Below are 25,183 nucleotides of genomic sequence, written 5' to 3'. Positions count from 1 at the left end.
CTCGGCCCTACAAAGTGAAATTTATCATTTTTCATAGCTGCAAGCTGCACTTTCTTGAAACATTTCACTCAGCATTGGTGGTGGTGGTGGTGCAGCTCGTGCTCGTACTCGTGCTCGAGCTCCCCACCAAGCCTCGGCAAACATTTCTGGTTTCAAATTTTGGACTCCTTTAGATGTCAGCATGTTGGTGATGCCTTTGCTGCTGTTGTTTTTCGTTCGGGAGGGCAACTGGCAAATGTTTGCAAGAAAAGATTAATTGATTCCACTTGGCTGCATCCAGAGTGTCCCTGCTGCTGGTGACCCCTTCCCGTTGGTAGAGCTGAGCATCGCTTGGGGTTAGCCTCTTGAGGTAGGAGTGCAAGGAAATCGTAAAGTTCGTTTTTACCTAAAGTTCTCTTACTGTTTCTGGTTTAAGTAAGGTACCAAAATATTCAAATTAAATGCTGCTAAATTGGAGATTCATCAGATGATGTTTTGGTGCAATATTTCCAAGCCAGCTATCACCGTTCTCCCCTTGATTGACGTGCATACAAGAGCGGGAATATGTACGGGCATACCCAAAAAAAGATACAATGCTCTGAATGATTAAAACTTTATAACTTTTCAGTCACCGCAGCCCGCCCACAGCCAGCTCTTTGTGGCTGCTGCAGCTAACTGCTTCGCAGCAGTTGCCCAAAAAAAAAAGAAAGAAAGTATAAACTTTTGCAAGAACTTGTCACGGGTGCCAGCTTCTGGCCAAGTTTGTGTTGAGGTTGAATTTTTCTTTGCATTTGTCGAGCGGGCGGAACTCGAGCTAAACATTTCAGACATGCAGCACAGCTTAATGTTTGACAGAGCCAAAACAAGCGGCAGTCCTGCCCAAACGCCGTGTTCCGCTCCCTGACAAACCTCCGACTTGTCAGCCATTTTGAAGTGACAAATAAATTTAATTGCTGGCAAAAGTTTACTGCGCCAAAGTTTGCAATAATTTTCAGTTCGTTTGTTTTTTTTTTGTTGTGTCATGTGTGGAATAGACATTTTTATAATTGTTCGTAATTACTTTTTCATCTGTGGCCTTAATGAAATGTCTGCACCCTGCTCTTGGCGAGTATGAGTATATAACGAATTCATCTTAAAAATGCAACAGCCTGCAGTATTATTTCTGCTGAATTAACATTTTAATAGTCGGCGCAGGGACCGTGGCGGAAATGCAAACGAGAACAGAGCCTCGGAGTCGAATGATTAAATTTTAATTTCATTTACTTTATAATGTTTGCAAGAAAAAGTTCAAGTTAAAGGAAAGCAGAAAGAACTTTACAAATTTTCCCTAAGCAACCAACGAAATTATCAAAAAATCTTAAATGAGGAAAACTCTGGACAAGAAAGGAATGGAGAACTTCCTGTAATATTATCGGATGGTATTGGCAATCTAATTCCAAATTAGTTGAACCAATTCAAGCGATTTCCGGTGATTGGGACGATAAGAAACGCAGTTAAAAAAAATATTAATCAGCGCATTTGAAATGTTTACGATGAGAAACATAAAAAAATGTGTACAGATGAAATCTTAAATATTTTATCGAGCTACTAAAAGTTTTTACACATTGGGTCAGAGAGCAGTAAAGCGAGAATTATGCTTCAGCGGCATTATGACATTAAGAGAGTCGAAGACGAAGTCGAAGTTGGAGCCCAAAGAATACATCTATTACAAAACAAAGACATAAATCGCATTGTAATGCGCTTTTTATGCAAATTTCCAATGGTGGTGAACCATCCTGGGGTAGAGTGGGTCACAGTTCAGACAGAAGAGTGTTAGTAACTCTTTATTGGGCCAATTGGGAAGTTATTTCCACTGCGTTGACTTCGATTCCCTTTGATGCTGGCATCCACAAAAGGGTTTCTTTCCCGGAAATGGCGCTGACACGAGTTGGGGAGGTGTTTATGGGATTACCTACTCGTTGGAGTGGACGTTGCTGCCGTCACCTTTGCCATTTGCCTGTTTGTCAACACTAATCTGCTGCTACACAAGCACACAAACTATGGGAGCAGGAAGGGGTGTCAGGGAGGGAGGCTGGGATGATCTGAAGAGGAAATCGAACTCCTGCTGCGACAACACAATCAATGTAGAAATCGACAAGGACACCCGCTGCTTGCCAGCCTGACGGCATTCCAGCCTACCACATCCCTGGCTTTTTGGCTCCCTGGCTCCCAGGGCTCCCAACCACCCCACCGCCTCCTTCGACGAGTATTTGAGCCGGAAATCAAAATAAACAGCAGCAAATCAGTCAAACAAACAAATAAACAAGAAGCGAGCTCTGGCTAAAAGCAATAAGGCCACACAATGTGTTCCACATTCGACTGGATTGGATCCGAGTGCCCTGCTCTCCGCAGGACGATAGGCAATTTTTGTGCGTTGCCAAATTGGTTGAGTCTGGGTCTCTGCTGGCCCCACAATACGTCTAAGCTCCGACGTGGAGTGTTGACCGAGGGATGGGCTGACACAATTAGCTGGGAATTGTGTGGGCTGCAGGATCAATAAGGTGAAAGCGCCACCGGCTGTTCTGGTTTGGTATCAATTAATGTCTCAGCAAATATGTTACGATATTCGTAATGTAACCAAAGCAAGTGGCGAATATTCAGCTGAGTAAAGTGTGTGCAGAGTTTTTCCCTTTAATATATTTAAAATCAAATTCAGATGAGCAGCGCTCTCGGCACGGCAGCACTTTTAACAGCCCAGGTTAACAGCTTGTGTCCGCTGCCCGCTAACAGCCTGTTAACAGCCCAAGCTAACAGCATGTTGCGCACCAGTCTACTGTGCCGTTAGCGCTCTCCGACAGCGCGCTGTATGCTCGCGCTCGCTGTCTCGCTCTTACGATCGAATCATAGCTTGAGTCTTCTTTCCACCCCCGTGCGCTTCGTAACGGCAGTCCCCACTGCAATATATGTACATACATATGTACACAGAAATTCACATACAAATCACCTCTGCGGACTACTTCTTTGGTGGCGCTTATGCTGGGATTACAGCAGCACCAGAAATCCTCACTCCCACAAACGCAATGAAAATCAGAGTAATTAATTCAAATGAAACCCTTTTTAGTCTTTCGATCAGAATTAGCTGATGGATTCAAATATGTATATTAAATAGTTTGTGTGGTTTCGCTTATTTTAGTAAGTGTTTCTCTAATTCGTTTCGCTATACCCAATCCCATAATTCTGTTCAGCGAATGTCTTATTTAATCATTTTGCGTTTTTGCGTGCCTCTCACTCGAGCTTTACATCTCATTAATTTGCAAAATTTGCTTTAATCTCCCTACATTTCCATTTCATTGAGGTCTTAACCACTAACGTGCCCCCCTCTGTTCTCAAACGCAGCCGCAAAACGCATTACAATTTTATTTTTATTCAATTTTTGCGCAACGACATCAAAAGGCGAAACGGCAAACAGAAAACAGAAAACAGCAGCAACGAGTGCAGAACAGAACTCGACTTGACTCGACTCGACTGCGTGTAATACAATTTTCACCTTCCTTTCCCGCAAACCTCCTCCCGATTTACCCACCGCCGCGCGACAGCGCCAGACCACCAAATGCCTTTTTGAAGAAAAATTATATTTTTACATAATTTAACAAGCCCGACGAAGAGTGGGAGCTCTCGTCAATGAGTCAGTCAGTCAGTCAGTCAGTCAGTAAGCCAAAAGAAGGCTTGGTTAATGTCCGGGAGCTGAAGCTGGAGCTGGGTATGTCGTTGTAGTGGCCACCACCATTGCATTGACCACTAAAAGTTTGCCATTAAAGGGCATAAAATTCTTCTATTTCCTGGCCGAGAGCGCGGCCTGCGACAACTATGGCAAAGTGGCACTTGAGTGGCGGCACTTTGAATGGGGTTTTTATGTGCTCTCCACTCGGCCTTCCCATCGCACCTTGTGCCGGCCTTCCCTTCCACTCGCTTTAAGCGTAAATTATGTTGTAAATACAATTTTTTAGCTGGAAAAATGTCTTCATCATCAAGTGGCCGTTCGGCTGCTTATCCCTTGCTGCCTGGTGTGAAGGCTCTGACTTGTGCTGAGGGCCAAAAAGGTTGCTAAGTGGAAATGGGTGCTTGGCGGAAAATGTATAAAAATATTGTTTATGCTGCGCTATGTGCGGAGCAAAGTGGGAAGTGAGTGAGACTCCAGTAAGAGAATCCTAAATCCATTTAGGCAGACTTCATCCAACAACATTGATTAGTATAATTGCCCCAAATATGTCGATTTATTTGTCTTATAACTCACTTTTTCGTATCATTAAGTTGCCTTAAATTGCATGCTTTAAACCAAGGATCTTTCATATGCATCTGTATGAAGTCTATTTCGAGAAATCTCTTGAGAATCGGCATAAATTCTAAACTAAATTGGCTACTGCAAACGGATTATCGATAGCCCGAAAGGCAATTGGCGGAATCCTTGCGGCCGTATTTAAACTTAAATGCGGCATAATAAGCCAGTCAAACTTGGCCCAGGCGGACAGGACACGACCAGTGAAGGGGCCAAGGACCCTCCACGGCCCTCTTCTTTGAAGAGATGAAACTAAAGCCAAAGCTGGATCCTGGACCCGACTGGCTTTCAACGGAAAATCATTACCAGAAATGTCCTGCAGCGTCATTTGTAAGCGCCTTTGGCACTCTGCCCTCTGTTAGGGGATTCGGGGAGCCGGAGGGACTGGAGCTCGAGGCGAAGTCACAGCCAGGACGAAACAACCGCTGGCCAGCAGCAGACACTTAAGTCTAATGGTTTTGTCAGCCACGCCCCTTGCACACTCTCCTCCTCCCCTGGCCATCCATAGCCATTGCCCCCTGGCACTCGCAGCGAGAGAATTCCCTTCAATTCGAAATGCCGCTGCACGCATACAAATTGACAATTTTATTAGCACATAAATTAGTAAAAATAATCAATAAGCAATGTGCCAAAAAGCAGTCCAAAGAAGAGGAGGGAAAATGTGTATAAATATCCACGTAAGTCGACTAAGGAATACTCTCTTGTCACACACAGGCAGCGCTGTACTTTTAGCATATGCCAAGTATTTTGACATGGAATAGAAACAGTAAATGGACCCATCGTTGAGGGAAGTTAATGCTCAAAATGGGAATTGGTAGATGGCTGAAATAAATTCAATTTATTGGCTGTATTTATGTTGCGCCTCAGCCCTCAGCTCCGTCTCCGCTGACCGAAGAATGGAATGGAATTGCAATTACCATGCCAATGCCAGGCCAGAAACCAATGTCGCTGCCAAGGCCTCGGCCAGGATTCCAGGATGTTGCGCGAAGACGGGAATATTGGTCAATTAGTAGCGGGGGCCAACGCATTTCGAGTACCTCCCACAACATCACCGATGTACATAGACGGACGGACAATTCGTTAATTCGTAATGTTCGTGTTCTTATTTTTCTCTGCTTATTTTCCAACCGACCTTTTCCCCCTCCGACTTTGCTAATTGCTTAATTCACGAACATTTTCGCATTGCACAGAATTTGGGTTGATGCTGTGTTGCTGCTGCTGCTGCTGCGGGGCGTGGCACCCGAGTAGTTTTCCCAACTATTTTGCAGCAACAACAAAAAGATGAAAGTTTTGCAACTGCCGCCGCCTCCTGCGCGCATCTGACGATGACGTCAAGTGCGGCGATGATGATGATGTTCATGTTGCTGCTGCTGCAGTTGTTTCAGCCCGGAGTTGTTGCTGTTGCCGCTAATTAACTCGATTTTTGGAAGGGAAACCCGTTTGCTAATTTGAAAACGAAATAGTTGCCCGAACCCCTTTGGGCCACTGAAGTTATGAAACCTGCAATGAGAGATGCACAAAAACAGTGAAATATTTTATTGCTATGAGGTATAATAAATATAATTAAATCTTCTCTGAACCTCTCCTGGTTCTAGCTTAAGTTCCGTCCAACCATAGAAACTATCTGTTAAAACCTTGAAATATCCTTTCAGTTTGATGGTCCCAACACTTTCCCTCATCACGCCCACAGTTGCATGCGATTCGCGCTCAATGAATGCAAATTTTACCCCGACTGGCATGCGGCCAAGTTGGGCAAAAAGAATAATATAGAGCGGTGGCTGGGGGGGAGTGGCCAGCTTAAATGGCGGAAATGAAATACAAGTAGAGGACAAACGAAAGCGGACAGCGTCCAAGGGCGGGTCCAAGGGTCACACAATTTGCTGTCATACTTAACTGAAATTAGAACGTGATTAGATTTCATTTAAGCATTAAGCACAACTGACAGCCAGCATGACAGCCCCCGAGTGGGCCGAGTGGTGGGGTGGGGACGAGTGCAGAGAGGTTGAAAATGATATTTTGAGCGGGCAAATTTATTGACAATTAGCTAGGAGAAGTGTGAGGCGGATGATGGTGATAGAGAAATGGACTCGGCACGGCGAACATTAATTATAACGTGCATAATTAACAAATCTGGCAATCAGTGGAGCAGCGTCTTTAACTCGCCAGGAATTAGAGCCCTCCCCCTGGCACACACACACACACACACACACACACACCCGGAGAGAGCCCAATAAGCGTTTAATCAGAACCAAGGCCAAATCTGTGTGGGGTGCCTGACCCATTCAGGCAGCGCTAATGAAAGCACAGCCGGCAGAAATTGGTTTACGGGCTGTTTACGCAAGTAGAAGTTATTAGTTGTGCTCGGATGGGGAAAGGGGATTGGGGATGGGGGATGGGGGATGGGGTCTTGGGGATGGCATCCCCACACATCTTCTGGCTAATTTGTGGTATTAATGACAGTTAAGCGGAGTGGACTCAAATAGCCTCATAATTGGCAAAGCTTCAGCAAGCAATTCCTTGTCATCAATGCAATTGGGATTATCAGATGGAGGGAGGCTAGCACTTACGGTAGATTTCCGAAAGAATTGAGCAGAGCACAGGGAGGAAGTCATCAGCTGGAACCCACTCTATCTCCCACTCTTTTTTGCACCTGTCTTTATCGCTACAAAGTTAAGCAAACACCAATAGATTGGTTCAAAAGTTCAGGCCGTTGTTCAACCTTCGAATGCCAAAAGTCAAATTGTGTCAACTGCTTGGGCGTCGCAAAACAAACAAACAAAAAAGAAACAAGAGAAACATGTCAAGGCTGCTCTGCCGGAGACCCATCCGTGTGTGTCTCTGTGTGCCGTGCTACAAGCAAAACAAATTGCCTTTGAGGCAGACGATTGACGATTGCCGGATTGGACGTTGTTGTTGGTCTTTTGATTTAGTCGCTGGTGGGACGTTGCTTATTGAAATGCCTGTGCCTGGGACTGGGTCAGGTCAAAGGGCAAAGGTATATTTGAATTGTTAAGCAGGATGCCTGATGGCTGTATCTGTAAGCTGACAACTAACCCCGCCTGCGCCTTGACATCTACATATTTACCTTAACTTCTCAGGCAGAAAATTAAAATCTTACCCAGAGTTTGCCTCATCATTGCCTCTGATTAAAACTATCCAGTCAGTCCCTTTGGGCTCTCACTCCGTGTAGTTCTTCAATTACTTTGCATAAATGTGATGCGACACGGAGCGACAACCTAATTAGCTTACAGACATTGCTACATTTCATTAAACAAATGGTCTCTGGTGTATAATTTTAATACGCAATTACCAGCATTTCAACGACACTCGATTGCCAGATAGAACCCCTAGCATTTCCATCATGCTCTCCTGTTCACATTCCCAACTTTCCCCACTTTCCACTTCAACCTAAGCCGGAGCAATAAATTTCATTTGATGCTCGCTTTGCTGTCGAGTGTCGCGGAGGCTTAGGCCTAGGTTACCTTGACTCCTCAACCCCACAGCGAGGAGCTTTAAATTATTTGACAATTTATGCGAGAATTATGTGCGAATTGAGCCGCACATCGCCCAGGCAACCCACGAAAAACGAGCGATTTCTTTATTGCTCCGCCAGCATTAATCAATTTATTTAGTTGCCATGTTATGCCAGCTCACTATATCCAAGTGCAGATGTCCCATGGGTGTCGCGCACATGTCGCTGCGACGCACGAGAATCCGCACAGATGGCACAACGGACAGCAGCCCAGGTACTGGCAGTGGAGTTGGGTTAAAACGCCATTCTGATGGACCGGACACAAGGGAGGAGTGCCCAAATATAGCACAGCCTTGCCCAGAGCTGCCGAGTGAGTGATTAAAGTGCGTGGGGCGTGGGGCGTGGTGCCGTCTCATTACTCACCGTGTGCCAAGTGTCGAAGAGCGTGTTTAATTGATTTGAGTGGCTTGTGTTTCTTTTGATACTTGAATTTCATTTTCGAATTGAGTTTCAAAGGCGGAGCCTAGACTAAAACGGCACAGCATCCTCAGCTCATTCTCACCCGTTTCCGCTTACATTTCGAAATCATTTTGACGCCTGGCTGGCTGAAAGGGCGGGCGGAACTTCCGTTCCAGGTCGGAAATGGCCCTTGTCTTGTCATGGTTGAATTATTAAAATGTTTTAATTTGTGGCTAATTATTTGATTAGCGTTTTCGGTAGCTGTTGCTGCAAAAATATTACACGGAATAAAAGGTAATCCAAAGTCCGGGGAAATAAATAATTGATTGTTTTGTGGCTGCAGTTGTGCTGATTTATTTACACTATATAATAGCTGGAATTCAGTGTGGATCCGCTTACGCACATTACATACCCATTCGATTGCACAACTCGATTCAAGGACTAAGCCCTCGACTGTCTGTAATTTTTTGTCCAATGTTTCCCCGCCTACCCCGCCTCAGCGCTTTTTTCCAAACAGTAATTACCACGGGCTCTATAATCATTTGTGGACATGGACAAAAACAACTTGCATTCCCGGTGCGCAAAAAAAAAATAATAATAATTGCAGACTTTTAGGCGGAACCGAACAGATTCCCGGATACAGGTAGCCATGGCAGCTGCAACAAAAACACATTTAAAATGCAATCAATCAGCCAGAGCAAAGAAATAAGCGCCCCGCAGAAGTTGCGTAAAATCGAAATTAATTTGTGTGCACATTTATTTATTTATTTTTTGATTACCCCTTAAACAGTCTCGCCCATGCGGAAAATGCATTAATAAAGTTTTACTGCACTGACCCTTCATTTAATTAAATTCAATATTAATTTGCTACAGCACGAGGCTATTTGAACAGTCAGTTAAAAATTGTAAATGAATTATTCATCAGAAAACAAGTTTATATTTAACTTGAGATGAGAATATTCAGCTCTATTTTCCGCTACTTCACCATTCACAAAAAGAAATGATTTTGATTGAACCCAACCGCGAATCCTGTTCAGTTAGATAATTAGATAAGATTATAATCTGCTTACCTCGTGGACATTAAGCAGTGCCTCGTTCATTAACCCATAAAGCTTCGCTGGATAATTGGCATTACCATTAACTGCTCTCGAGGCTTACGAGCCGAATCCTCTTGAGCTTGACAGCGGCAACAAAGCCTTCGCCGGACCCGGAAGCTCTGTCTTGTTTCAGCCATCACTTCATCATTCCCATCGTTCCAGCCAGCCAGCCACACACTTTAACAATTATTGCCAACCACATGGACATGTGCCCAGACATGGACATGGGCATGGACACGAGCAGCATCGAGACGAAGATTTACACAGACATGGAGCCCGAGCCGAGTCAGATACGGGGAGTGCATGTAATGTGCTCAATTTTTCGCATTTTGCACATCCGTCGGGCGGAGCAGGGCAAAGCAAAGCCGAATGGCCACCTGCCAGCCATAATAATATTAAACAATATATATAAATCACTCAGCTGTCTGGCAAGCGGCAGCAGCAGCAGCACCAGCAAAAAATCAGCAAGCAAGAAAATAAGTCGAGCAAAGGCAAAGTGTCGGCTGCTCCAACCGGACCGAGTTGCACAGAGTGGAAAGCAAAAGGAGCAAAAGAAGGAGGAGGAAACACGGCTCTGGCAGGAGGAAAGTTTCATAAAAATGTACCGCCATAATGCTTATTTTAAAAGTCAATATGTTCGGTGCCTGTTATTTTAACACCCATCGTGTTCAGGTGCCACCGGTCCGACATCCTCGTTCTCGTCGTCGACGGTCACATCCGTTTGTGAAAGTACGAGACAAGCGACAGGAGCAGCAACAGCAGGAGCCAGAGAAAAATGTCAGTGGCCAACGTCACAGCCCACAACACACAACATAAACATAAAGTGAAAAGTTGAGCGAGGCAAGAGGGGAAAAAGAAAATAAGTTGGAAGGTCCACAGCACACTCCCACCCTCCGCCTCATCCGCCAGCCTTGTAGAGGCCATCTAAAGCCAAGCGTCACATGTCGCCAGGATGCGACGGAGAGAGGAGCTCGTTGTTCATATCCTGGGCTGTCGTCCGTTTATGTGACATGATTATGTGCAAAAAGTGCAACAGGCAACCAACCGAGTAAGCCGCCCCCACACATCCGAGACACCTGACCTGAAAGTAGCCCTCGAGCGAGGCGAGGGTGGGGCACGAGCGCCAGCTGGGCCGTCTCTCACCTCTGTTGACAGGCCGGTAGCCTGGTGGAGCTTACACGTGATTTTTCAACCCAATCTCGCACTCGGAAATTAGGGAAAGGGTCAGAGATGTCACCTGCAAACACCCTTTTGAGTATTCCGTAACCGTAATCAGCTCGCAGTAAAGTCCAACCGCTTGATTATCAGCCCCAACTAACGCTCAAGCCGATCCTAGCAACGGTTTGCACTGAAAATCTTCAAAAATGAATTATAATTTTCCAAAGAAGGGCATGTTAAAGAGTGTAAGTTGAGGCAGTATTCAAAAATATCTCTCATTAAAAAACGGGTCTGCTAGTAAGTATTTCTGTAAGGCTGTGAAGGTAGCCAGCTGGCAGTAAACAGGATTCTGTATCAGAGGATCGGCAGCTGCTTCCAGCTGGTCTGACACATCCAGAACTCAAAGGACCGCATCAGAATGATCTCGATTAGTAAAATTGCGCTCGTGCTCAGATATTATTATGCTTTTTCTCCTTTGATTTGGCTCTTGCAGCTCTGAAGAATGAAGAGCTACAGATTGCAGCAGCTAATTTTTACACTGTGTCCAATAAGAGTTTCCTCCTAATTCCAGAATGACTCATCTATATCCAAATGTGACTATGTTGTACGCATAATACAAGTGAGATCATCAAGCTGATTTTGCGTTCCATTACAGCAGGCTAATTTACCTATGAGAATGCAACTGATTCATGCGATTACATTCAATCTCTGCAGAATGGAGCACTGCGTCTTCGGTCAATTGAGTCACAGCAGAACGAGTTCTTCCACATGTGGGGTACTCCTTGCAATGCAATCGCATAACCTGCTTGTCGTTCGCGCATAAAAGCTTAATCTGTGGCACTCTGCTGATAAAGCGCACATCGAGCTCAGTACGAAATCAGCGTCCAGTCCGAAGAGTAGCGTCCCCTTGCGAAGTTTCTAACAAAACATTAAATTTAAAGATGAGCTCTCTAAAGAGAACTCTGGGCTTGCCTATTGTCTATTGTCTATTGCTGTCTATACTTGTGCCATGTGCAGTCGGCTTGCCAAGGTCATTCGATGATACTGACCAATACGACGACAGCAGCGACCCATATGGGATTTCTTTCAATACAATGTCAACCCCCGCGGCAGAATCGTCAACTATAAGGAACGAGGTAAGGCCTAAATGAGTTGGCTCTCTGGATAATCAGCAGTTTGTTCATCTACAGGATCGATTCATCGATCTCTCACAGTCCAACCAATGCGGTAAATCTGCCAGTGGTATTGTACTTAGAGATCCAACGCTCAATACTACGTATCAGTCGGAGTACGGCGAGTTCCCCTGGATGGCAGCGATCTACCATAATAGCCAATATATTGCCGCAGGCACGCTGATTCGTCTGGATGTTGTTCTAACGTCAAAGGAGTCAATAGAGGGCATACCGCTGCAGGAACTTCAAGTGGTCGCCGGCGCCTGGGACTTGCGCGGTTCGGTGGAAAAGTTTTCCAAGCTCAATCGCTCTGTGATTGACGTTGCAGTTCGGGGAAGTCTCGCCATGATCTTTCTGAGCACGCCCTTCTTCAATCCGCCGAGCATTCAGTCAATTTGCCTGCCGCTGCCAGGGGCTGTGTTCACCGAGAGCGACTGCAAGACGATAGGCTGGAGTCAGCCCGACACCGACACCAGTCAGTCGGACATCCTCTGGTTCAGAAAGAACGTTGTCATGCCACGAGAGGATTGCGAAAGCCAATACGATTTCCGAGGCAACAGGTCAACCCTGGAGTCCGGCTTCTTCTGCGCGGTTGATGTGTCCAACGACACTAGTCCTCTGAATAGTGGCGCTGGTCTTTTCTGTATAAATGAATCCACTAGAGATTCAGTTATGGCAGGCATGGCCCTCACAAGCAGGAGCTGGAACTTCGAGAATCGGCCAGCTCTCTTTGCCAATATTTCGCACTATGTGGAATGGATTCAGAGCGAATTGACTGTAGACGAGACGAACTAAAGTCTGTATGTATGTACAGATGTCTGTATGTTATGTATTTATGTACGCCATATATTTTTCATTACTTGTCAGCCAAGCATGTTTATTTGCACTTGTCTGTCTATCAGCTCATTGAACCGTACGAATTTCGTCTGCCAGTTTCTTAGGTTTGTGAGTATTCTGGGACTTGTTTTCTTAAGAACGAAATTAAAGAACCATTAAATACCATCTACATTTTAAATCGATCAAAGAATATTTTTAAATATTTACACTGATTAGAGTTAATACTGAGACATTATTATGACGAAACCCTATCCGACACACTATTTGAGAGCTTGGCTTCAGAGATTGGGCGTCGGTCGCTCGGCTCTTGGTGACGGCACGCGTATTTTTTACCGAAAAAAAAAGAAACAAAGAGAGAGGCAAACAAAAGCACAATGTGAAATTCGAATTTTTGGCCAGATGGCCGCGATCGCTTTTGGGTTAGTGGTTTTTTTTTTCGTTGGGCGGTGGGGCGTAGTACAGTTAGCTGCTCTTTGCTGCTCGCCTGTTCAATTAGCAAACTATTTAAAATGTTTTAAACTTTTTCAGGCTGTGTGTTGTCAAGTTTTATGAACAATATAAAAACATTTATAAGAAGAGGAGTGACATACCACCAAGCACTCCACCGTGTGAGGGTGATGGAGCCGAAATTGTGGCATACTAAACTTGCCCTTCTTTTTGCTGCTCTCTGCCTCCCTCTTGACGATCGTACATCCGTCCCGCTCTCAACTCTGCTACGGCGTAGCTGTAAATCCGTAAAACTAGGAAATACGGTATTATTTTGTACTAATTCGAATAGGCGAGCAGCTTTCTACAGAGAGATGCGTCTGTACGTCACTTGGACGAGGCGGCCCTGATACCCGTGTACACATTTACATACACACACACACACACGTCTGGTATATTTGTGTTTCGTCAGTGTGTTGTTTGCTTTGTATATCGCTCTGGTGTCTGCCTCTGGCAATGAGTTAATGTATTTATGCGATACGTTGGGACTCTTGGCTGAGCTTTATACTCATTTGTTTAAACAATAAATGCACTGAGCGAATCATTCTTGTAAGTATTCTTTTCCAAAAGTAAAATATGAGCTGTAATGAAATGTATGAAGGTTGCTAGCTGCCTCTACAGAATGTACAATCAATTTTACCCCTGGCTTTTCGTTTCTTTTACCTAAATTTCTTTAAGTGTAATGCCATTTTCAAATCACGTTTATCCAAAAATCAAGGGACCAGTGAGATCCAGACGCCTCCACTAGATCACTGAACGCCTGGGATTTTGGATAAACGGTCAGCGTTGAAAAGCGGCATCGAAAGTACTTTTCAGAGATCCATAGAAGATCGGCCGCCAGCCCTAACCAGCGGCATGACAAAACATTTTCAGAGAACAACCCAAACGCCTCGCAGCCCCCACTTTGATTCCGCTACAGCTGCGCGTGTGTGTCATTACTTATCAACTGTGGGTCGGTCTCGCCGCGTGCCGCTGTACGTCACACGCTGGCAGCCCCAGTACCAGTACCAGCACCAGCCACAGCCCCAGTCCCCGCCCCCCCCAAAGCCGACCTATCCACTTATCCACTTGAGCGAAGCGTGTGAATTGCATTCGACAAACGACTTTCAAACGCTTTCTGGGCGCTTGTTACAAAAAGTTTATAATTTCGTATTTAACAAAAAAATTAATGTTTTAAACCTTGAGTGGGGAGGCGGACCAAAGTTTATAAACATTTCCAGAGCCCCCTCAATGTGGGCATCCAAAGAATAATAAATACAGAAAAATACTATAATTTTCCATAGTCATTTCTTTTGTATGTACAAAAATGAATGTACAAATGAACATACATTTATACATACATTCATTTGTACATATTTATATGGGATCGGTTTAGCAACAAAATAGAGATAGTTTCTACCTAATTTTAATTAATTTACCATTTATGTACGTGTACTTATTAAAGTGAAGTCATAGGGTAGTCCGAACAATATTCGTTCATTAAGTTTACATATGTGTGTATGTAAACACATGTGTATGTAAGCATTTAGTCGCCGTCCAGCGCGGCTGATGTCATCAAAACCAAAACAAGGGGCGTCGGTCTGACGAGTATTAAAAATTGACTCAGACAGCTTTCTTCTATCTCTCTCGCACACGTACCATAACCGAATCCGATTTCGAAACGTAACTACCGCTGACGTCAGCGTGCCCGCTCTCTCACACTTACACTCAGTTTCTCCCGCCTCTCTCTCAATTGCTCACGTAAACACAGTTGCTGGCTCTCTCTCTCGGTCAACGATCTTCAAAATTTGGAGCCGCAGAAGTTCAATGAACCACCGAAAAAGTGAGCGCTGGCAAAGCGATCAGCTTGCTTCGGCCGCTGTTCGCCTGGTACCCGCAACAGGGGTCTGATTTTTCTTTCTATCGTGAAGCGGTGGTTTGAGCAGCGATCGTCGGCAAAGGTGGGTCAGGGGCGTTTCCCTGAACGTGACACTGTTGGTGGCCATTTACCTCGGGGCTCGAGGGCTGTCCACGCCGGAGCGTTGAACCTTGAGTGGGGTCAATGTGTGGCGGATGCCCTCGGAACGGGTCTCGGAACGGTCTCGCCCTCGCCGAAAAGTAAAATCGAAACCCAAAACTGGGTCAAGTGAAGCGCTAGCAGCTGCAAGGGCACCACACCAACCGAGCTCCAGGGTCGAAACCGAGTTCACTTTCGTTTTTTATGTAGAAATCGATAGCTGGCTTTGCTCGGGGAACAGGCGCGCAGAGACCACCGCAGTGAGATAAACGTCAACCCAGTGCGAGGGCCGACTACAGTTGTGCGTATGAAACAAACTGTAGCTGTGTCTACAAGTGTGTAGGACGCACCCTCCTCCAGTCGACCAATGCTGTTGCGCTCTCGACGACAATCCGAGTAACAGTGTGTCAGTCCGTCCGTCCGTTCGTCCGTCCACTTACTTCACTCTCGCTTTCAAAACATGATCGATAATATACAGGCAGCGGCTACCAGGCCAGCATAATAACCCAGCTGCTGCGCTGCACTCCACCACTTTACTCACTCCATTTCTTGTGACCTCGTTTTTCTGTTGCTGGCTGCTGTTTTTGTTGTTGCTTTGTTTCGTTTCGTTTCGTTCATTTCGTTGTTGCTTCTCTTTTGCTTTGCTGCTGAAAACTTAAACAATGGAATCGTCCCACAAAGGGAGAGGAAGAGGGCGACAAGAGCAAATCTGACGCTATGTCGGTTAATGCGATTACATACAATATATCAAATTGAACTGATAGAATGGTTGAATGGAATGTGCATTGAGGGGTATTAGTACCCGTTGTTGTCTGTAAATTATAGGGATTATATTAAATTACAATACAATACAAATATTTATGCAAGTTAAATTTATGATCCTATTAGTAATTATATTCCCTAGTACTCGACTTCAATGAGCGATAAAAATGTACATATTTACATTCATAGCTACGTCTGTATTTGCAGACCGTATTTTTCATATTTATTTATAAATCACGACGATACGACTGTTTTGTTGTTGCTTTAGCCACCTTCAGTTTTTATTGTATCCATTGTGAAGCGCGCTTCGCTTCTGGTTTTCCAAGGTTTTCCAGTTCGATCAGACAACAAGCTCAAGGTTTCCTTGATAAAAACTGACTGCCAAGTTAGTGGCAGCAGTGGCAGCAGCGGCGTTGCTGGGCCTCTTCTGTTGGCCTGGCCAAAATAGAACAGCAACGGTTTCTAAATAGTCAAATCCGTCGCCAGCCAGGCCACCGCCGACCCATACAATTCTCATTTTCGGCAAAACAAATAGTGTTTTGCTTACGCAAATTTGTACTGCCCCCAGCCAGGCAGCCGGCTAGAGAGCCGGCCCGAGTATGTGATTAGTTTTTTCGTACTATTTCGAACCGGCGCTCAGCCCCGCGAGTAGCTGACGACGACGACGACGACGGCTGGGCAGCATGAAATATTTATGCTGATACAAAACAACGAACGCGTACGCGTACGCAGCGCACGGCAACCAACCCAACCAACCGAGTGCCATTCAAATCGACGTGAAACAACAATTCAAGGTTAACCAGAAACAAACTGAAATCCAACAACGACAACGACAGCGACAACGACAACGGCGTTGTTGGCGACGAGCCCCAGTTGCCAAGTGGGGGATCGACGATGGGGCAATTGTTTCAACAGAACCCCTGCTCCTCTCAAACTAGAAACCGGTTATTGTTTCACTTTTTTTCTGTCACAATTGTGCAGTCAGTGATCATAGAATAAGTCTACAAGCTAGGACAATCCCCGGGTTCTTATTTTATGCAAAAGTTTAAATCTAAAAAGACCGAGTTTGAATTTAAAAATCTAAGTGGAGTGTCGGTGAATGAAGTGTAGTAATCTGCAGATCTGTATGAAAAGTTGGCCATTACAAAAAGATGTATGTACATATGTGTTTATACATATATTATACATACATTTACACCTATAGTTCCCATAGTTTTGTTTCGCTATTTTCAGCCAATTAACTCGTTCGTACTATGACTCAAACAACAGAGTTCATGTGGTCATCTCTGCTATAGTTTTATGCTGACGGAAATCTGTTTCTGTTTCTGCTTCTGCTTCTGTTTCTGCCTAGCAGTTGGGGTTCAATGAACTCCGTTGGGCACGCCCAACCAAACTTTTGTCTTGCGGAGCAGCCGGCAGCACAGCTCGCTGGGCACCTGGTCGCTTGCCCCAACTCAATTTCCTAGATAGTTGATGGCATCTTTGCTGTTGGTAAGCGACAGGCCCCCTTATGATTTATGGTTGCTCTCAGAGAGCGGGGTCCGCCAAAAAATTCACTTTCGATTTTAATTTCCTAGGAAGCTTTTTATAATTTCGAACAGGGGCACAGCGTAGGGCCACAGGGTCGCTGCCGCGTCGTGTGGAGATCACCCCAGCGTGTGTGTTTTATTATCAGCTTTTGAAGTGGAGCTCTTCTGGTTGTCTCTGTTCGACCAATGAGTTTTGGCTACTGTCTCTTGGTGTGGAAGTTTTGTGTACATTTTCGTTTAGTAAAGAGCAGCGTCTGGCTGCTTTTTCATGGTCGCTGACCCACTTTTTGGAGGCTTTCGTTTCTTTATTAGCTGGTGAAATGTTTTCGACTTAAGCTGGGTGTATTTTGGTGTGTATTTTGTGCCACTTAAAATGTCATGGCTCCATGGAAATCCGGAATTTACGAGAACGCTTCCGCCTCTGCTTACATGTCAGGGGTTCCACTGAAACACTGGCACAGAAATCCATTGTAATCCCCTTGGGGATCATAATTAAGCCACAATAACTTGTCATATTTAATCCGGTCTGACATTGCGCTCGGCTGTTACTTAACTTGCAGTAACAGGCAACCCGCACTCCAACAACAACTCATTTACACCTCTCCCATGCTGTTTTAAAAATCTTGCCTCTACCATTTACCATTTGCAGGGCTGACTGTGGGGTTGCGCGATGTCAATGTTCGCATCCCATCGGCCGTTAAGCGCGGCGATAATGCGCTCTTAATCTGCAATTATGACATCGAGAACGATACGCTGTACACGGTAAAGTGGTACAGGGGCCGCCGGGAGTTCTATCGCTACACGCCAAAGGAGAATCCCGCCTGGAAGATATTCACGAAAACGAATGAAATCGATGTCGAGGTAAGTGTCTGCTCCTCTGGCTGATGATGATGATGATGATATTGATTGAAAGCGAAAAACAGAGACAGAGAGCCGAAAGCCGAAAGCCGAAAGCCAAAGAGTTGCCTCGTGTAAATTGCTTTAAATAACTGTGCGCTGACGGCATTAACGTTGCTGGCAGCCACCTCCCCATCCGTGGTGCCAGCCCGACTCACAGGAAGTGTAAACAGAGTGGGCCTGGCCCCAAAGTGTGCGTGCATCGATGTTTGTTTTATGCATGTTAAAAAGTTTTAATTAACAATTTTGACTTTTCACTTGCTGCGGCTGCTGCTGCTCCACCGTTGTCCGCTGTCCGCTGTCCGTGCATTTATTGTTGACTTTTGCTGACATTTCGATATTAAAAACGACGGAAAGGAATGACAAAAAGCACGCATGAAATAAATAATAAAAAAAAAAAGAACACAAATAACTGTTGCCATGAAAAAACGTTGATGTCGAAGGGCTGACAGGCGTATCTTATATAAGCAGTCGTGTAAATGCATTACGCAAATAGCTGTGGGATGTGAGCTGCAGGTTGTGGGCGATTTTTGTTGTTCTGCAGCAAATTAATTGCTCGGAATTATGAAGAACAATAAGCCAAATGATTGGCAAACCCTTGGGTAACCGGAACAGGATAGCAGATATTCTCCACAGTTTCTTTTCAGTTATTTTTTTTATAGGCATGTACGATCCCAAGTTGTGTTATAGCTTCCTGTGCTTAAAAAATAAATCTCTCCTTCACAGACAACTCAATCGAATGCCAGCCATGTGCTGCTGCGAAATGTTCCCACCTCCATATCGGGGAAATTCGCGTGCGAAGTGTCTGCCGATGCTCCCACCTTCGACACCTCCATTGTGGCCGCCGACATGGAGGTTGTGGGTAAGCCCAGACAAAAGCTCCTCCATCTGTGTGCGTTTAATGAATACAAGTTTTATTTTTCTTTTTGATCAAGAATTACCCACCCAACGACCGATTATAACTGGGATACACTCCCGATATCGCCTGGGAGACATTGTCAATGGCAACTGCTCCTCGGACTACTCCAAGCCGGCGGCCAATCTCACCTGGTGGATCAATGACATACAGGTGCCGCCCAATTACTTGCGCATCTACGAGATCCAACGGCATCTGGCCGAGCATCTGGAGTCGGCTGTGCTGGAGATCAATTTCGTGGTGACGGTGCATCACTTTATCAAAGGGCGCTTGAAGGTGGGCTCCTAAACAATCATTTCCACTTTTTAGGCTAATTATTTATGATTTTACAGCTTAAATGTTCGGCACGTATACACGATATCTATGCACAGGAGAGCGAGAAGCTGCTTGAGGAAGATCGCCCGAGGATCTTGGCCTCAGGCCGCTCCCCAGACATGAACATGTATCCCTTCGATCAGCCCGGGGATGTGGATGAGCACAACGAACTCTTTTTGACACATAAAAGTAAGTACAAGGCAGAGCTCCTGGAACTTTAACAGCCCCAAAAATAGTTTGTGTCCGCCAATGAGGGTAATCAATATCTCATTTGATTAACTTTCGCACATTATTCAATGAGCTTTGGGTGGCAGTTCGGTTGTTCTCGTTGCTTCAAAATTAACCTTCAGATAAGCAACAGCCACGCCCTAATGACAGGCAGATGTACAACCACTGGCCGGACTGGGACTGGGACTGGGACTGGGACCTCTGCGGTTGTTGGCCTTACAAATCTTGGCCTGATTGTTTTTCCAACGGAAACAAATGCACACTGGGATAACACAGGGGATAGATTTACACACGCACGCCATTAGAATGATAAACTGTGGGGCATTAAATCAAAGTTGGGCGAAAAAGGACGAGCCACCTTATTAGCTCGTTTCCCCTCTGTGTGTGGGTGTGTGTGGGCTGTGCCATGGCCATGGCAACGATTTATTAATGCTCTGCGCTAAGCTAGAAGCAATTAATTCAAAGATTAATATGACCAGCGGGTGCCCTCGCTCCTCTGCGCTCCTGATTTCAATCTTTTGGCTCCCTCTTTTAGATGCTGGCTCGTCTGCCGCCGGACTGCGGCTGGCCCTGGTCAACGTCAACTGGAACTGGAAGTGGAAATGGAATCTGATGCAGGGCAATCAGCTGCTTACCTTCCTGCTGCTTGCACTTCTGTGGCCGGCCATCTGGCTGTGTGACTGGCGGCACTTCGGTTGCCCCGACTGGCAGTGGGGCAGGAACCTGTTCTGGCACAGTTGCTGCAACGCCGATGAGACGGAACGGTGATGAGTCGGCCACAGATGGCGGCCGAGATGGAGAGATGGACTTCAGGCAGGACACAATGAGGTGCGCTGGCCGACGAGGCTTTAGTTTCAGGTTCATCGAATTCGGTAGACGACGAACCCCCTGTGGATCATCACCGAAACAATTATAGAACTCATAATATACATATATACATATATATAGATATATAGCGAATCGAATAGCAAAATAACGAATACAGAGCAGAGGTCCTCACACATATACCTAAACCTAAACCTAAACCTAAACCTAAACCTATGTTAAGTGACTGTAAAAATCGTACCCCATAACCCTCTGGTAGCCCCCTGCTCGTACCCTCAGGCAAGTGTAAATAACCATAGAAACCATCATCACATGCATTTACTCTCTAAGCCAGATTTCCAACGATTGCTTTCCCCTCGTTTCGTCAATCCTTCACTGGGTTTGCGGTTTCTGGGACTCGTCCATAAGTTCTTCTGTTCGCATCTGTATCGAAAAACTTGTACAACTATTTAGCCATAGAGTTATGTTTGTTTGTTGTGAGCCTGAGTTTAAAGTGTGCAAAAAGGACTATTGAAACTAAGCCAAATAAAGATTCTTTTATTTGATCAAAACTCAGCATGCGTTTATTTCCTGAAAGTTCCTGAAAGGTAAGCTATGTGGAGGCCACAAATGATGTATTTTATTTGGGTAATTTCACTATCTTTATCTAAGATTCATGCCACTGAATGTTCTGTCCACATCGAGAGAGAGAATTCAGCTCTGTGGCTGTGGCTGATGCAGAAAAAAATTCTATTCCGAACTCTAACGAACTCTCGCACAGATCAACCCATCTAATAATAATTACCTCATTCGGTAGAATAATTTCCTTAGCTCTATAAGACGCACATTATTCTGGGATTTGTGTCTTCCATTCAGCAATTATCCATTTCTTATTCTTCGTTGATGCTTTTTGTGCCGCGGTTGACCCCTGAATTACCCATTTCTGGCTAAGTGTAAAATATTGCGGCGTCAACTGCAAAAATAAGCCAAAAAAAGAGACACAAAAGCAGCAGCAAAAACGCAAGTGAAAAACTTGTAATTTACGTGGCAAAAAGGAAAAACAACGGAATGCCAGCGACACACAGGCAGAGAGTGGTGTCCGAGTCAGTGGAATGACACGGAAAACGGCGTCAAATGGGTTGGACCAGGCCCTGATTCTGCTCCTGCTGCAAGTGTGGGTGTGTTTTGTATCTCAAAAAAGCATTTGGCAACAAACACCGCACAAAGCACAAAGCCATGACAATTCTCTGTGTCTGTGTGTCGTTGGGTGCATACTTTTCAGCTGCTGCTGCTGCTTGCAATTTCGCACTCGACTGCATCTGCATCCTGCCTCCTGTGGGCGCTAAACATCTGAATGTGGATAGGTTGAGGGAGGGGTTGGGTAGAGGGGGAACGACTGTTGCAAAAATTTATTGTGCATGTGAATGGCCTGCTGGTCTATGCGTGGGTCCGTGCCTTGCCAGCCAGCCAGGCCAATTGCTTGAAAGTGACTTTTGGCAGGGCAAAATGCAAGCAGCAGCAGCAGATAGACACAGAAAAGGGAGCAGGAGCATCGGTCAGCGTAGGAGCTGCTTAATGGACAATCGAAAACGCATTCAACCGGCAATTTCGGTTTGCTCCCTCCGTGGCGCCGGGCATCGCCGCTGATGCCACGTTCGGCAAATTGATTTCCGTTTGCGGTCGCCTGCCTGCCTGCCTGCCTGCCAGCGTCAACAGGCCGACGACGACAGGCATTGCCGCCGTCAGGTGGTGCACTCATTAAAACTGCACTGCAAAAGAACAGATCGGCAGGAGGTGGCACGGCACAACCACTTGCCGTTGTCAAAAGCATTCAGCCACTGGGAAGCCAAAGGAGCACCAACTGAGGCGGAAGAATGAGAAGCCGCCATCGTAAGCTCTTTTGCACTCCTGTTTCTGACTTGCATGGAACGCACACACACAAACATTTGTTAATTACTTTTCGCGACTGCCCGGCGTGTGTTGGCCCCCGACGTGGTCACAGCAAAACGAAAATCGGATTCATTTTGCCATCTCTTTTTTGTGGAGTTCGAGAGTTTGTCGGCACCCCGAGCGCTGTCCATTGTTATGGACGCGCTGAAATTGAAATTAAGCAATTTAACTTTGACAATTACAACATGAAAAACATCGGCGTTGAACATGAATGACAGACAAGCTGCAGTCTGCGAAACAAATTGAAAAAAAAATAAAAGCCAACAATTTGGGGTGCGAAAGAGGACCACGAAACGAATTTAGAGAGAACTTTTCCCACACTTTTCAGCTGCAGAAATTGTGGACTGCTAGGTAAGGCTTTCCCTTCAAATATATATTAATTGTAGATGATTAATGTTTCGGAACTTGAGCCTTAACTTTGTGATAAACTTGACCGAATTTGGAGGGCTAAAAAAAGGAAATGGGGTCCGCGCTTGGATACGATTTTTGTAGACACCAAATCGAAACATTTTGGAGCCATCTCTTGGGGTTTTCCAAATGGTTTTACACAAAAGATAGTGGCATATTTTTGGGCTGAGAAAAGTTATGAACGAAATTTAATCACTGACTGATGCATGAAGATGGGAATGCTAATGCGTCGCTGACACAATATTTGACATTTATAATGGAGAGTAGGAGAGTAGATACAAGGCGACCAATATGCATATCCTGTGGTCAGTTTTTCTATCAGTTATTTTAACATTCAAATGACAATGATTGCAGCTGCAGATGAAGGAGTTCGTTCTAGTGGCCAAAAAAAAAAAGAAAGCTTATTTAAATCATAACTCATAAGGACTGTCATCCTTGAACCGTTCTTAACATACGACTAAGAACACACAAATGTTAAGTTGAGGGAAAGGCAGCAATATCTGTGCACAAAATGAGGCACAGATTTGTTTATAATTTAGGATACTTTGCTCGTGCTTTCGATAAGTTTAAAGTAAACACTGCAGGAGAAGAACGCACCCTAGGGTCAGACATGGTCGCCTGGGAGTACCCTACTTCATATATAAACTTAATCGAATGCTTTGTGCAAATGGAGCATCCCTCCACCGATGGCAAATTACGTTAAATAAAACGCCATTCGTCTAGTCGAAGAGTGTGTTTCATTTTCACGGTCACCCATGTCAATTGGCACTTCATAAAAGAGCAGCAAAAATAATACAAAATAATTGTTGTGGGGGCCCGGCCAATAAATAGCAGCATCTGGGATGCGAAAGAGTTCAGTGCTGGAATCATTCTGTGTGCGATCGGACCGCTGGATAATCGATAATGGTGTGGGGCTCCTCTCTGTTCCTGTGCATCCTGGCGCTGGCCAGTGTGGGAGATGTGGTGAGGGCTCGCAAGGGATTCGGGCCAGGCGATCAGGACTGGGGCTATGTGGACGTGCGGGAGGGAGCGCACATGTTCTACTGGCTCTACTACACCACGGCCAATGTCAGCCACTACACGGAACGTCCGCTTGTCCTGTGGCTGCAGGGTGGACCGGGTGGAGCTTCTTCGGCGCAGGGCAACTTCATGGAGCTGGGACCCGTGGACATGCACGGAGAGCCACGCGAAGGCAACTGGGTGCAGCATGTGAATCTGCTGTTCGTCGACAGTCCCGTGGGTTCGGGCTACAGCTATGTGGACAACACAAGTCTGCTGGTGGCGAACAACGAGGAGCTCACCGATGACCTAATGACCTTCATGCTGTACTTCTACAAGGCCCACAAGGAGTTCAAGAGCGTGCCGCTGCACATCTTCACGGAGAGCTATGGCGGCAAGATGGCACCAGCGTTGGCCCTGAAGATGGACCTGGCCATGAGGAGCGGCCAGCTGGCAGAGCCCAACACCCTGAAGTCGGTGAGCATGGGAAGTCCGTGGATATCCACGCGTCACATCAGTCGCGAACACTCCAAGTATATGCTGGTGAACGGGCTGATCGATGAGGACGGGGCCAATCTGATTGACGCGCAGGAGGAGAAGATCCTACTCGCCCTGAAGCTGCACCTGTTCGAAACGGCAACGGATGAGTATCTGGAGTGGTTCGACCTCATGCAGAACCTCACTGGTGAGGTCTACCTGTACAACACACAGACCCATGTTGATCCGGAGGAGGATCGCACCTATGGCTACGGGGCTGACCTCAACCGCTTCATGCAGGAGAACATCAGCGATGCTCTGCAGATCAACGGCAGCATCTACAAGGCCCAGGTCATCGATGTTTTAGTCACACTGCACGGCGATCGCCTCAAATCGGAGATAAATGCGAGTAAGTTCCAGCTGACAATGTGGAGAATTAGCATCACCAGCTGTAATCCTTTCTGTTTTCCTAGTTCCTCGTTTGCTGAATGAAACTTCGATCAAGATCAACATCTTCTCGGGTCAGCTGGATTTGCTGGTACCCACCACAGCCACCCTGGCCGTGATCAAAGACTGGGCCTGGCGTGACAAGGAGGAGTACCTCCAGGCACGGCGCACTCCCTTTTCCGTCGGCGACAGACTGCAGGGCTACGAGAAGATCGGCGGTCGGTTCGGCATGTACTGGATCAATCGCTCCGGGCACCAAGCGCTCGCTGACAATCCCACAGCCATGCAGTATGTCCTGAAAGCTGTGACACAGTACAGCGAATAAATAACGAGTCGTAGTCCGGGGTAAACTTAATAAATGTATATACATCTGCAGTCAGCGTGTGGCATCTCTTTTGGGGGCTGTCCGACTGCCAGATGCCCATCCGGCCTCCGTCCGTTCTGTGAGTGTAAACAAAAAGGCGGCACGACCGGGGGTCA

At 45.8% G+C, this 25,183-nt stretch overlaps 4 protein-coding genes across 4 annotated transcripts in view; 3 read left to right on the top strand and 1 right to left on the bottom strand.

The window, feature by feature from the left end:
• LOC117584410 overlaps positions 1-20,988 on the top strand; it is a 53,372-nt gene extending 32,384 nt beyond the window's left edge. The window contains exons 3-7 of the mRNA XM_034273274.1: positions 17,912-18,123; positions 18,886-19,021; positions 19,095-19,351; positions 19,408-19,579; positions 20,154-20,988. Coding sequence (XP_034129165.1) covers positions 17,912-18,123; positions 18,886-19,021; positions 19,095-19,351; positions 19,408-19,579; positions 20,154-20,386 — 1,010 coding nt within the window. The 3' untranslated portion in view covers positions 20,387-20,988. The remainder of the gene's footprint in view (positions 1-17,911; positions 18,124-18,885; positions 19,022-19,094; positions 19,352-19,407; positions 19,580-20,153) is intronic.
• Positions 7,888-8,309, bottom strand: LOC117584413. Its single transcript, XM_034273277.1, has 2 exons — positions 8,190-8,309; positions 7,888-8,129 (listed from the first exon to the last, which is right to left on the bottom strand). Exons 1-2 carry the CDS (start codon positions 8,260-8,262, stop codon positions 7,948-7,950), a joined length of 255 nt encoding a protein of 84 aa, XP_034129168.1. The 5' UTR covers positions 8,263-8,309; the 3' UTR covers positions 7,888-7,947.
• LOC117584412 (phenoloxidase-activating factor 2-like) lies at positions 11,345-12,667 on the top strand. Its single transcript, XM_034273276.1, has 2 exons — positions 11,345-11,616; positions 11,671-12,667. Exons 1-2 carry the CDS (start codon positions 11,422-11,424, stop codon positions 12,445-12,447), a joined length of 972 nt encoding a protein of 323 aa, XP_034129167.1. The 5' UTR covers positions 11,345-11,421; the 3' UTR covers positions 12,448-12,667.
• Positions 20,989-23,645: 2,657 nt separating the features above from the next.
• On the top strand, positions 23,646-25,078 carry LOC117584469 (retinoid-inducible serine carboxypeptidase). Its single transcript, XM_034273390.1, has 2 exons — positions 23,646-24,665; positions 24,730-25,078. Exons 1-2 carry the CDS (start codon positions 23,684-23,686, stop codon positions 25,026-25,028), a joined length of 1,281 nt encoding a protein of 426 aa, XP_034129281.1. The 5' UTR covers positions 23,646-23,683; the 3' UTR covers positions 25,029-25,078.
• The last annotated feature ends 105 nt before the right edge of the window (positions 25,079-25,183 follow it).

The sequence above is a fragment of the Drosophila guanche genome, unplaced genomic scaffold, assembly GCF_900245975.1.
Source record: "Drosophila guanche unplaced genomic scaffold, DGUA_6, whole genome shotgun sequence".
NCBI lineage: Eukaryota > Metazoa > Arthropoda > Insecta > Diptera > Drosophilidae > Drosophila > Drosophila guanche.
The sequence above is the reverse complement of the archived record's forward strand: the minus strand, read 5'-3'. Positions and strand labels throughout refer to the sequence as shown.

Bases quoted from the DNA above. Each gene is read 5' to 3' on its own strand.
- LOC117584412 (XM_034273276.1), top strand. From the start codon at position 11,422: ATGAGCTCTCTAAAGAGAACTCTGGGCTTGCCTATTGTCTATTGTCTA. The intron at 11,617-11,670 runs GTAAGGCCTAAA...GTTCATCTACAG, and splicing joins CGTCAACTATAAGGAACGAG to GATCGATTCATCGATCTCTC.
- LOC117584469 (XM_034273390.1), top strand. From the start codon at position 23,684: ATGGTGTGGGGCTCCTCTCTGTTCCTGTGCATCCTGGCGCTGGCCAGT. The intron at 24,666-24,729 runs GTAAGTTCCAGC...CTGTTTTCCTAG, and splicing joins CAAATCGGAGATAAATGCGA to TTCCTCGTTTGCTGAATGAA.
- LOC117584413 (XM_034273277.1), bottom strand. From the start codon at position 8,262: ATGAAATTCAAGTATCAAAAGAAACACAAGCCACTCAAATCAATTAAA. The intron at 8,130-8,189 runs GTGAGTAATGAG...CTCACTCGGCAG, and splicing joins TCTTCGACACTTGGCACACG to CTCTGGGCAAGGCTGTGCTA.